A 13,297-nucleotide genomic window follows, 5' to 3' on the forward strand; every position below is an offset into this window, starting at 1 on the left:
GTGTCGGGTCGGTGCTACTTTAAAAAAATACACTTTTTTGTTTATTTCAATCAAATCTAATGAAAAGCATTTTTTCCTTTTCAGTGTCACCATTCCTGTCGGATAAAATGTAAGTGAATAACAAAGTGTGCCAGTCGCCTCTGACACGAGCAGAAGCAGTCTGTAATGTTTCACGAAACTGAAAAATCCAATAATCATAAGTTTGGTCTAAACATTTGCTGAACGAGGGTATTTAGCTGCTTTTCGATTGCAGGGCTTGACTGCGAGTGTAGCTGTAAGAAAAGCAAATGTAAAACTGTTAATAAACTACCAGTTTCTCCATGCAGTTACATAAGTAACCTTACACCCGGAGAATATTTGTGTAATCTGGGGCATGCTGACTGATGTGAGACTAGATCCCAGCAGGCTCTGAAATCTCTCCTACAGGCCTGCAGATAAGCAGAGCCTCTGCGCTGCTGTTTAGCTTTCACACAGTCCAAACAGGATAAGTTGCAGTTTGTCTCAAACGAACTGCGCATTTTCTCCTGTTTTCCTCCAAAAGCATAAATAACATCATAGAGCAGCACTGATCATTTAACAAAGTTGTGAATAATCTTGGCCTTTTTACCCCACGCCGTCACCAGTCATTAGTTATGATCCACGGGGCCTCCACAGGAGCCTATTGATCACTCGCTGACTGATTGATTTAGACAAATACTTTTTTCTCCCAGTGTGCGAGGTCGACTCGCTCTCCCTGTTAATTGAAGATAACAGAGTGGCAACAATGGCCCCCGTAACAGAATGAGAGTCCTGTGATTGTCGCTGCAGAAAGAAAAGAAAAATGAAGAAGAAGGGGAGGAGGACGAAGAGGAGGAAGAGGGGAGACTCTCTAATTAGGAAGCGGGGCGGTGTGGAGGCTGTGGCCGGCAGGCAGGCGACAGACGCCGGGTCCCGGACAAAAGGCTGTCTGCTGCCCTAAACTCCCCCTGCTTAACCCTTTAAACCGAGACACACACATGCAGTGACACACATAAACACACACACTGCTGAGGCCTCGGCGCAAGTCACATTTCTACTGAGGATGAGTTCATGAATGTACAGGAACACACACACAAATACGCAGCACTAACGAAATATTGCATTCATTCTAAATACTTTAGGCTCAAACTCCAAACACCATGCATGTTTGGTTTCATAATACAACATTTATTTCCGCAGGTAAAAACACGTTCTGTTTCACACTCGTCGGTCGGACTCTGAGCTGCTCTTTGCTTTAAACAGTTAAAGCTGCTCTCCGGCTGCAGCGGATGTGTGCGAGCGCAGCAGAGAAAGCTCTTCCTATAAATACTTCCATCACTTCAGTGTTTCTAAAAATACACACAATGCTAAAGGAAATGCTGATTGACGGCGACCGAGGACCTGCTCGAAATAGAGCTGTGTGTACAGAAGACAGGTCCAGGAACTAAAACGATGTGACAGACTGCTGCAACAAAACACGAGAAAATAGAACATAAAAATGCAAATATAGAGGGGCAAAGCCTGCTCTTTAATTCGTTTGCTCATGTAAAGTCTGAAACAATAAAGCACGCTGTAATAGTCATAGCTGTAGTCTCAATGCAAAAATTCTGCCAGCAATTTTGACCCACAAATTTCACCATGCAATTTAAATCTGCTTTTAATGACATGCAAACTCGACCCAGACACATTTTCTTATCAAATTTAGTAAACCACACTTTTTCCTCCTGTTCGATATGTGGCCGACAGGGGGCGCTCCTGCCCCGCGCGTACGCGTGTGTGTCTACAAGCAGGCCCTTATTTGTGTGAAACCTTAGCTTAGATGACTTCATTAAAAAGGCTCCAAAAGTGGTGACAGTTGGTAGAGTGAGGTGATAATAATACTAATACTAATAACAATAATAATAATACAACCTTTCGCACAACATTTTTTTATTGAAATTGTGAGACAAACAAAAAAAAAAAAGAAAAAAGAAAGAAAGAAAGAAAAAAACAAAAAGAAAAAAATACCCGGACAACCAGCATAAACAAGATATTTCCAACTTTAAATATATTTATGAATAGATATGAACGATGCGCCCATAGGAGGAATTACTTTGAATGTCTCCTGGCTGAAGTGAAATAACCTGAGGTGTTTTAGAATCCATGTGGAGCTCTCTCTATCTCTGTTCCTCTGTGTTTGTCGGTGGATGCAGACTAAAACATGGCACACGTCTCCTAAAAAAAGTCATCGATGCTTCATACACAGTTTTTTTTTCTTTTTCTTTTTTCAAACCAACAAGCGCTAAATAGCTTTCATGTACAGTATATGTAAAACGGGGCGGAAGGAGGAAGAGGAGGGGGCAGGATAAGTAAGAGGGGGTTCCATTCGAAATATATACACGCTAATATACAGCCTTGAATAAATTAATACCAATTGCATATTCTTGGATCTTAGCTTTATTTACAGATTTTTTTTATTACATAAATAGTTCAGAAAGATTTTTTTTTCTGGCATTAAATGATAAACGGTTCTTTCTTCCTCTCGCAGGCGGGACGTTCACCTTCCATCCCTTTTGAAATAATCAGACTTGCCTGTCGGCGTCGTAAGCCTCGTGTTCAGGCGTGGAGTTTAGAAACCAGGCTCGGATGCTCAAGTGCTTCAGGTTACCCAAACTTTACAGCACACACTTTCCACAGTGCCCCACGCACAGTGCGGAGCTGCAGGCTCTCGGGCAGGTTAGACCGCTATAAGAGGCCGATGGTGGCCTTGCGTGGTCCACCTGTGATATGACATGATGACGTTTAATTCACTACTTGTTTGCTTGTTGTCACTGTGACTCTCTGATAGACGTCCTTGGCCTTAGGTTAAAGGGGTTTTTTGTGATTATTTAATTCTTTATTTTCCTCACATTTGAGTTATTTCCTTATTATTCTTTTCTAAATCGTTTTTATTTAATGAGTGTAGAATTGCAGCAGGGATTTTTTTTTTCTGTTTTGTGTTTTTCTTTGTTCTGGTGGGTCTGGCCGTCTTCAAAAGCTAACCCTAAAAACACTGGGATTTCAGGGAGGACTTTGGTGTCTGATGGTGCTGAAGCTTTTCACGCTTTCCAACAGGTCAGCTCTGAAGGAAACTTTCAATACTTGTGAATTGAAAAAGATTAAATATAATTACATAGACTATATTTCTGTCTACCTGCAGCTTTGTTCCAAAAAATAGTCATAATTGGCCTTCATCAACGCCCATCAGTCATGCCTTCATCCCAGTCTCTGTAATGTGCTGTACAGGACATATGCACTTATAGTCCTCTAGTATTCAAGCCAAGTCTTCATCCCAGACAGAGAGTCTTAATCACTTGGGACAGTCTGTATTTGGGGAGGGTTCCCTTTGGCCCTCCAGGCCGCTAACCAGTCTCTGGATGCTCTGCAGCTCGTTCACTGAGTCCTTCACGGAGGTTTTGGGAGACGCGACCCTCCCACTTGAGCCTCCTGTCTTGTGATTGCTGTGGTGCTCCGGTGCTGGGCTGGTTTCCCTACTGCCCGGTTTGGAGGACTCTGAGCCTGGGTTGATGCTTCCCTGCAGGCCGGTGGTGAGCAGGCTCGAGCTTTGAGGCAGAGACACCGGGAGCTGGTAGGGGTTGAAGCGGAGCCGTGGCCTGGATGAGCCGAGGAAGGGGTTCCTGGAGAGCGGACTGGATGTGCTGGTGGCTGGGAGGGCTGAGGCTGAAGCTGCTGCTGCAGCTGCTGCCATGTAGGTGTAAGGATACGGGAAGAGACCCCCAAATGGAGGCATGGGGATGCCCTGAAAGTCGAACAAGGAAAGACACATAGTCAGTGCAAAGATCACTGATGTGGGACGATCATCAAAGAATCTCTTCCATTCACCTACTCACAAAAACATCAGATTCTTCCGTTTTCTCAGACTGTTTAAAACTGATTTAAAAAGCACTGAAGCAGTAATATATTATTCCTGGGTTTTGTTTATTTATGTATTTTTACAAATAGATGATTCTACATTTCAAAAGGTGAATTTGATGAGTGTACTGTTGTTTTAATCATCAACAAACCTAAATTCCGAGCTTGCTGAGTGTAGAGTTTATTTCAACAATCACAGTGTGAAGAAGGCAAAGTAAATCATGTCTATGTCCCTGTCCTGCTGACGTCACATGACTGCTACAGGTGTGGAGAGGGACTAAATCATTTAAGTGGGCGGCTTTCCTTACCTGAGAGGCAAGCATGTGCTGGGACAGATGGAAGGGGAAGGGGTTTGGGGTTCCTCCTGTGCCCTGGGTGGAGAGGCTGCCATTTTCCAAACCACTTGTTCCAGATACAGAGGCCAATAGATGCCCCATGCCCATAGCGGAAAAGGCTCCAGGGGCCATGGCAAACTGCCCAGGGTGAAACAACAGTGGCGATCCGGTGTTCAGAGGGTTAAAGAACTGCTGACTGTGCAGGCCAGACAGAGCCAAGCTTTGTAAATGGCCTGGGCTGAAGTGTGAGGGGCTCTCGGTCTGGACTACAAGAGGGGAGAAGGCATCCTTAGTGGCACTGATGCCTCTAGCCTCCGAGTCCTTTGTTAACACGTCTGTGGTGTCCTTCCTGTGCCTGCTTTCCACTTTGTCCTTCTCGAGGCTCCTTATACTGAATAAAGAGTCATCCTTCTTCTCAGCAACGGCTCTTTCCCTCATGCGCTCCTCACACCTGGAGCTGTAGGGGGACACAGGTTCGGGTCCCGGGCTGTTGGACCCGGTGCAGCGCTCATCTTGATGCTCCAGCTCTTGCTCGCTGTCAGTGCATGTTTTATCATCTAAGATGCAGAAATCAGAAAGCAGGACACATAAGCACCAGTCCTACACTCTAACCCACACACAGCAAATCATGTGGTCACGAGGCTGGTTGGGACGCTCTCTCCAAATCCACCTTGTATGTTCCAGTCTTTGAGAAAATAACATTTAACCAGCATTTTAAATATTGTATTAATTTTGAAAAATATTCCTTGTCAGCCTGTGTGTAATGTTTTAGTGAGCAAAGATTGGAAAAATGAACATGTTTAAATTTTTATCAGAGCCCTTTAAAACTAAATGCTGAGACCTAATGAGACTCATATATAATGGACTATTTCTGAACTTTTATAATCGAGTTATAACATTCAGATGAAAATTTGAATTTCAAATCCCACGGCAGTCCAAAATTAGGCTGATTTTACTGTCTTTATACACAGTTCTTACCAACAAAATTAACAAATTAAATAAAGGCGGGTCAGTGCGTTATCCGAGGCAACCTTTGGTTAACAGGTGAGGAATGCAAACCAAAAACCAACGCAAATCCAACAGTAATATGAGTAACAACCAAACAGTTTGGAGGTCAGAGTCCTGTGGCACCGTTTAAAGACATGTCGCTGTTTTATCTGAACGCACCACAGTCCAAAAACCAAACAAAAACTGAATCGCAAAAATCAAATGCCACAATAAAAATCTAGAACTAATAGTGTAATAATAATAAAATAAATAATGCATGTATGACAATAATGCATCTACTTTGTGTCACTGTTTACTTTGCACTCATTTAATACTTTATCACTTTAAAATATGAAATTATTTCATAACCTAAACGATCATTGCAGCAGCTCGTGATTATTAACGCACCCCGCTGTCATGAAATCCAACAAAGCCCCTGCACCAAAGAAAAAATAAGCGGTAGTATCACTAACCTCGACTTGGCCTGCTGAACCTCAGCGGGCTGGTACCCGCTCCCAGCGGGGAGTGGACCGTGTCCCTGCCGGCAGGAGCTTCACTGGACGAGGCGTCCGAGTCCGCGCCCTCCCTGTCCGCCTTGCACTGGTCCTCGTACATCCGCAGCGAAGGCATGGACAGCTGCTTCCTGCAACAATAATAATAATAATAATAATAATAATAATAATAATAATAATAATAATAATAATAATAATAATAATAATAATAAATGAGTTGTCCTTGCTGAATTTTTAAAAAAGGCCGATACTCAAAGCGCGCAGGCACACACACACACACACACACACACACACACACACACACACACACACACACACACACACACACACACAGAGAGAGAGAGCAGGTGTTATACAGCAGTTTGTACCTTTTCTCTCTCCTTCCGTTTCCCGTGTCTCTGAAACCTTTGGCGAACGGGTTGTTGTCGATCTTCAGCTGTGTTATCTATCCAAGATAGAAGGACAGGAGCCGTTTTATACACAGAGAACCACAGGAAAACACACACACACACATTGTTAGGCCCCAGTGTCTCCACCTGGTCCACATGTATTAAAACAATGCCTTTGGATTAACACACATACAGCGTAGACCTCGGATTTGCATTATTAATTAAAACGTAATGATGGTGCGTTATTCACATAGGCCCCCAGAGAGAAATTCTGCCACGAAACATTCCTCTGTGGGGCCACAGAGGCCTTCGACCCCCAGAAAAATGGCGGAGGATGCTATACTTGAACAGATAACGCTCATATCAATAATTAATACGGCGGTTTGGAACACTGCTGCCTCACAATATGTGGAGGAGGCCTGTGTGGCTCCGTGTATTTGAAGGAGCCACACAGGCCTCGGGGGAGCTTCCGTGCTCCTGGAGGCCCTCCGTGGCCCCAGAATTCAACGCTTCAGGCGCTTCCAGTTTGAGTAGCGAGTCTGAGCATCTGCCCAGTCTAGCTGCAGTGTGACCAACCCTTTAAATGCCTCCTCAATTGTGTCTTTTTGCCATAAACGTTTAGAACATGACCCCCGCCCCTGGACACGAGTCCCAATTAGCTTCAAGAAGGAGGCGAACGAACAGCCAAGGGCTTCAAAATAATGCCATCAATTTTTTTTTTATAAATTCAGGTGGAATGATTAGCTTTGATATGAAAATAAATAAATACATAAATAAATGACTCTAGTGTCACTTTGACAAGACAAAACTTTCAAATATGACGCCAGTCATTTTTAACGCAGCGTCACAACATTCATAACCTCCTTTCGCCAGCGTTTATACGCCTAATTTATTCACTTCTGGACAAGGTAATAGCCCATTTATAGCCCGTGAATAGCCGATAACACACACACACACACACACACACACACACACACACACACACACTCCATTTGAATTCATAGATATGTCGGCTGCAGCCACAAATCCAAGCAAAACAGCAATTAAAAAAATCCAGAGGGACATGGGAGTCCTCTGCAGGGAAATTAGGCGACCTACAAAATCAGATTAAGTCTTCGGGGGTTGGTGGCGGGGGGGGAGGACGCTGATGTAGGACGTTTATTTAGGATGTTTATTATGCAAAGTATAGCAGCCATATTAGAGGCCGTCGGTGGAGTGTGAACGCTGACTCACCTTGTCGTTCTGATATGCTGTCACAGCCACGAACTCGGTCTCGGGGAACACGTACGTCCTGAAGGTGCTGTAGGGAAGCTTCAGGATGTCGTTGGCCCGCACTATGTGGAACCTGGGCTGGTACTTGTGCATGGAGTTCAGGATCGTCTGGACCAACACACACAGAAAGCGAAGCTTTCGAGTGAATATCACGGTATGTTTATGTCTCTCTCTCTCAGATGCTCAACCTCGACACCAGGCAGAATCTGTTGCAGGCGGATCATCCAGCGCATTGTTATTGATGCTGTTATAATTACTGTGTAAGCAGCCTGGTCTGTAATTAGTGCGGGGCAAAGGGAAAAACCTTACCAGGCCACACATGCTGCCATGAGGAATCAGAACCACAGAAAAAACGATTTGATCCAATTCCTAACAGCACAAAGAGCTACAAATTTCACAAGTACACACGCACAGAGCGGCGTGGAGTTACTGCCCGGTGGTCTGTTTTAACGCATCAAAGACATCACACGCAAAACTTAAAATTCCCCCAAAATGGACCGGACACAAAGTGACAGTAAAGATACAGAAAACCAAAAACTTTAGGTGACTGTACGAGGCAATGCAAGCCCGAATCAGCGCTGCACACACCAAGAAATTCTGCTTCTTAGCTATTGCAAATTATTTAGACTGACGCGTCATGTTCCATTTATTTGCAGTAGAAAGCACACAAGGCTGCCATTCAGATACACACTGCAAAATGTGATAATATGCCCCTTTGCAAACTGGTAGCGTTATTATTTATTTAATTTATTTATTTGATTTTAAATGCTTTGTAAAAAGACAAAGTAAAGCCAGTTATTTTGGATAAAACACACTCCACAAATATAGAAATGAAAAAATAAAATACACAATATATGCAACAGCCATATGAGGTTACTAGCTGGAGGGAGCGTTTCGCACTCACTTCATGTTATTTCTTTCTGACCCGATTTGGTAATACACCACTTAATCCTCAGCCTCGCAAACAGTCGGCTTAGACATGCTGGGTTTTTCTTTTCTTTTAAGTTCCCAATACAATCGGGCCTAAAACAAAGGTGTACAGTAGGGAGGTGCAGTGCAAACTACGGTCAGGGGGTAAGGAGGCCTGTAGGTGCTGCAGCTCAGGCAGCTGGGCCTGGCTTTGGATATCAAGGTGGAGAAATTGCAGAGCCGCGATATTCTGCAGAACATCGAAGAGACACAAGTTCCAAGTCAAGTAGCGACAAAGTGACAAAGCTTTGGGTGTAAAGACGCTACATATTATATTCTCCGTTAATTTCATTTTAGAATACTGTAGGAGACGATGATACTCTGAGCAGATTTATGTCAGTGCTCCACGTCTCTCAGCTTTACTGAAGCTACTTGATCATTTTTCTGTGGCAGTTTCATACTAGAAATTCGCTCTGTGCTCTTTTTTTTTCCGGATTTTTTTTCCTGTGATCAAACATTCACTATCACCCATTTCCCCTCACGTCTTCCAAAAAAATAAATAAATAAAGTAAATAAAAAATCCATAAATGTTGAAAATGTCATCTCCAGTATTTCAACACTCAGTGCAGCGTGTAAATATGAAAAATATCCTCCCTGCACAGAAGAAAGAAAGGAAAAAAACTCTATTTGTACTTACAAATCCATGTTTGTCCGAGATGTTGTTGGTCAGCTTGAGTTTATGGAAAGCAACAGGCTTGGCCATCCACTGCTCGCCGGTGGCCGGGCTGTCCGGGTGGATATACATCCTCTTGGGCATCTCGGGGTCGGCCTTGCCCGCCACCATCCAGCGGGAATTGTGGAACTTGTAGCGGCAGTCGTCCGCGGCCACGATGTCCATCAGCAGGATGTATTTGGCTTTTTTATCGAGGCCGTTTATTCGCACTTTGAACGGAGGGAACATCCTCCTGCGGAAAGAAACACACGCCGGGAGTCAACACGCCGCGATACAACCCGAACACAACTGCACATTATCCTGCAACATTTGAGCAAATTTGACAAAAGAGGCGTTGAGGGAAAAACGCGGCGCTCGTACAGGCAGAAATATTGCAATTGTCAGACATTCTTCTCCAAAGCTGCACACTGTTAGGCGACAGCAACACAAAAACACAGTGCGTGTTTCTGTGCGTGTGTGTGTCCAAGCCATCCACTACAAAGCTGAGGAATATATTTATGACCACACCACCTCATGTCCCTGCTTTTTGAAGTGACAGCCTGTTTATAAAACCCAGAAGCTCTGCTGCCTCCACAGAATGCAGTTTAGGAGATAAAACCTGATCAAAGCTCTTACCACATTTCCCCCAAAATATCCCAGATATGTGCTGTGGTCACGGTGGAAGTAGATGACAAATATTTCAAGACAAACGGGAGCTTTATTCAATAACTGGCTCCTCACCCACAAATGTAGATGTGGCATAGTTATTTAAAACGACATTTAAAACTGCTATTTGGGGTATAATTACTGGTAAATGCCGTGTTCTCGCTGTTTTTGTTAAATATAGTTTTTATTTTATTTTATTTAAATAAATGAGCAAACCAACAATCACTGCAAAAATATGTACCGACCGTGCAAGGCCTGATAAAGAGGCTGCCGTTTACTGGCATTTTAGCTGCTCTAAAATTCTCGAGTAATTCTCCGAGCTTACTTGGACTAACCGAAAAGGCTTTAAACTGTATGGAAATAAAAACACGTTCTCCGGATATCCGTGAGCGGATCTATATGCATCGGGCGAGAGTTCTTACCTTCCTGACTTGGTAATAACCATCTCCGTTCCGAGTTTGTGAAACTGGTCCCAAAGATCCTTGGCTTCCAGTGTAACTTTTGGATCGTCGTCCACTTCCTCCTCGGGCTCCAGGCTTTTCATGCTGCGGAGATGAGCCGCCTGATGGTGACTGAGAGCCGGGTGGAGCCCAGCCTCCGCCGCCCCTGCCAGGCCGTGGTCCGTGATCGGCTTAGTGAGAGCACCGGGAGGGAGGCTGAGCGCCGGGAAGAAGGAAGGCTGAGCGGCCGCTAGAAAGGCGGACATGGGGAAATCGGTCGGCCGGTGTGCGTGGAAAGGGTGATAAGCCATTGCAGTCCCTGTGAAAACTGGATCTCTCATCGGTGCATCCACAAAAAGCGAAGTGAAATAACAGATATTTTAATGGTATCTCCCCCCAGCCCAGAGCCAGAAGGTCCGCTCTTCGACAGCACTCAGTAATGTCTGTAAAGCGGCACAGTGAACACACAGCGCGTTATCGGGGTGAAGAAAATAGCCCAGAGTTGCTGCTGATGTGCGTTTCCTTTGGTTCCTGCACCGAGTCCGTCAGCAGAAGTGGCGCTTCAGTAGAAGGCAGAGCCCGGCTGCGCTGTGTGCCTCTCAGAGAAATAAGCAGTTTCTCAGTCATCCCACACTGACTGGAGAGATGTGGCCCCGTTCACTGCAGATCTGTGACTATCTCACATGTCCTTCCTGCCTCCATCCCCAACACTAATGAACCAAGCCCCTTTGATTGCTGATTTTACGCTTTCTGGACCAATTGTGGGCCCCTATAGGCGTGGTTCTGACAGCTCCGGCCAGACTCTAGGAGAGGAGGGGGGACAAGAAGGTGTCGGAAGCATTAGCAGTAAGAAAACATGTCAACAGAATAAAATATTAACCAATGACAGGAAAGATCGGGAAATCCCACCCCCATTTCTAAGCCAAACACCGGGTCAGCCCTTAGCTCTTGGCCGGTGGAGGCATCACCTCTCTCGGCTAGCTTTTTTATAATGTCGCCTGCGGAAAAAAACCCAACCTGTCCACAGACTCGGTGTCTTAATACTCACCTTCATACAGAGGAACAGCCTCACTTCTCCATATTTGCCACAGTGTTTTCGAACATGTCACAGCAGTAAATCTCGCAGCTCATGCTCTGCATTCCGGAGAGATTTCTTCTCAAGAGCTGCTGCTCTCTCGGTCGCTCTATAGTCTCTATAGAGACTTCGTAATTATAGCGTCGGCTGTTTTGACGATTAGGCTGGATTTGCCTCACACTAGTCCAGGCTATGTTAACCGTGTGTATACTGAATCGAGACTCAAACAGGCTCGATTTCCCCGGGCGGGAGCCGCGTATCTGTGCGTGTTCCTGGTGGGGCTGACGGGGAGGCGGCGGCAGAGTAAAGCGGGCTGGAAAAGACCAACTCTGATGCTGCGTGGAGCAAAAACAGAGGAAGCCCGATGAATAATGATGCGTGAATTTTGCGAGAAAAATGAGGGAGAAAAAAGCGGTGAGTGCTCACTTCGATACCAACTCTTCCTTGTTTGGCTTCAGATGAAGTTTACTGCATGTATTTGAACTTGTTATTATTGTGTCGCTGCTTTATTCCTGCTGTTGCGGTGCTGCTGGCTGTCGGAGGGATTACTTTATTTTTTATTTTTTTTTAAATATTTTTTAACTCCGATATCAAACAGCGACGAGATGATTTAGAGCTCAGTCTGAGTTTGGGGCAGGCCGTGGTGGCGTGTAATCTCCGACAGGTTTTATTTTGTCAAACCAAGAGCAGTGCGGGACTCCAGGAGCCAGGAGGGGGTGGTGGTGGTGTGGGGCACCAGCCTCCCAGCACTCTGCTCTGCGGAGCTCCTTCGGCAGAATCCAGTGAACTCGGACTCGGTTTGTTAGAGAGTCGCTCGGCGCCGGTCGGCTGATGCGCCGCAGTAAGAACAATCTCCTGTCTCTTTAGATTTACCCTCAAGTGCTGTGAAGCGAAGCCTCATCTGCGGCTCTGCTCCACTGTCCTGCCTCGGTCATGACTCAGTGTCGGATCTGAGTCCCCCACCCCCCCCGCCTCCTCGTTTTGGATAAACAGCTGCCCTCTCCGGGCTGGGACGATCGCGAGTGGGCCGCAGGCGTCACTTGGACAAAAACTGAAACAAAAAGTGTTAATCCCTCTGAATAAGTGTGTCAGCGACAACTGCGCATTTCCGATGAACCCCTGGAACTTAGCCGCCTCTGTGGCTTCCGCTGACACCCGCACAAAATTCTTAGTAGCCATCTAAATGTCTTCAATAACAAATCTAAACATCAAAACAAACAAACAAATAATAGAATAAATAAAATGAAATAATCAAAAGACGAAATGCTTCTAAACTACCAAGTAATCCGTTCGGCCTCAAAACAAAAAAGACAAACAGAAAAGAAAAGTGTAAACAAAACGATTTGATGTCTCCAAACCGACACCACGATTCGGCTTGTGTGTCAGATACAGCATGTCATGTGATTTAAGAGCATGGGATGTCTGCACATCTCTGTGTTACACACTTGTTGCTCGGCTCCCATCATACAGCCATGCGTAACAGAGTCAGCAGGCCAGAGAGAGAGTAGCTCCGGTGAACGGGGCTCATACACCTGAATGAAGCCGTTTCCACGAGCCCAGTGGATCCCACACACATCCCCGAAGCGTCATGCGCTCCCGCACGGCACACACATCAGCAGCACAGAGAGTGTCAAGGTTAAGAAGAGCTGTTTCAGGCTGAAAATAATTAAGATGGGTGTTGTTGTGGTGTGTATCTAACAGCTGACTCGTCCCTAAAGCTGCTTTTTTATTTTTTGAAGACGTAGGAGACTTTGGGAGCTGCTCACTGGGCTTTACTGTGACACAAATGAAAACAGATTAGCAACATATGGAGGTGGATAACGGTTTTTCTGTTGGAATGCTCAACGGGATAATTGTATCAACAATGCTTTTACAAATTAGTCACCATTTATTTGTTCTGTGCCTTCAACGGTACAGAAATCTCCATCAAGCGCGATTTAAAAGTCATTAAGTCAAGGCAGCAGAGCTCCAGGCTGCTGGGAGCTCTACGTGGAAGGGGCATCGGCCTGATAGATTAACGCGTCCTGTGTGTTGTGGATTAATGGAAGCAGACAGTAAATATGCTCCTTAGACTTGTTCTTTGGGCATGTGTTTGTCAGCTGGGGATGTGGA

General features: G+C 45.2%; 1 protein-coding gene across 1 annotated transcript; it reads right to left on the reverse strand.

Annotated features, from left to right (window-relative positions):
* Positions 1-2,895: 2,895 nt before the first annotated feature.
* On the reverse strand, positions 2,896-12,053 carry tbx2b (T-box transcription factor 2b). The gene is made up of 8 exons (XM_086260598.1): positions 11,159-12,053; positions 10,093-10,913; positions 8,990-9,257; positions 7,345-7,491; positions 6,091-6,167; positions 5,684-5,853; positions 4,197-4,780; positions 2,896-3,775 (listed from the first exon to the last, which is right to left on the reverse strand). Exons 2-8 carry the CDS (start codon positions 10,449-10,451, stop codon positions 3,326-3,328), a joined length of 2,055 nt encoding a protein of 684 aa, XP_086116724.1. The 5' UTR covers positions 10,452-10,913; positions 11,159-12,053; the 3' UTR covers positions 2,896-3,325.
* Between the last annotated feature and the right edge of the window lie 1,244 nt (positions 12,054-13,297).

The sequence above is a fragment of the Aulonocara sp. 'chitande type north' Nkhata Bay genome, linkage group LG14, assembly GCF_057382095.1.
Source record: "Aulonocara sp. 'chitande type north' Nkhata Bay isolate Kocher_YH1m ecotype deep benthic linkage group LG14, A_spYH_male_GT1.1, whole genome shotgun sequence".
Classification (NCBI taxonomy): domain Eukaryota; kingdom Metazoa; phylum Chordata; class Actinopteri; order Cichliformes; family Cichlidae; genus Aulonocara; species Aulonocara sp. 'chitande type north' Nkhata Bay.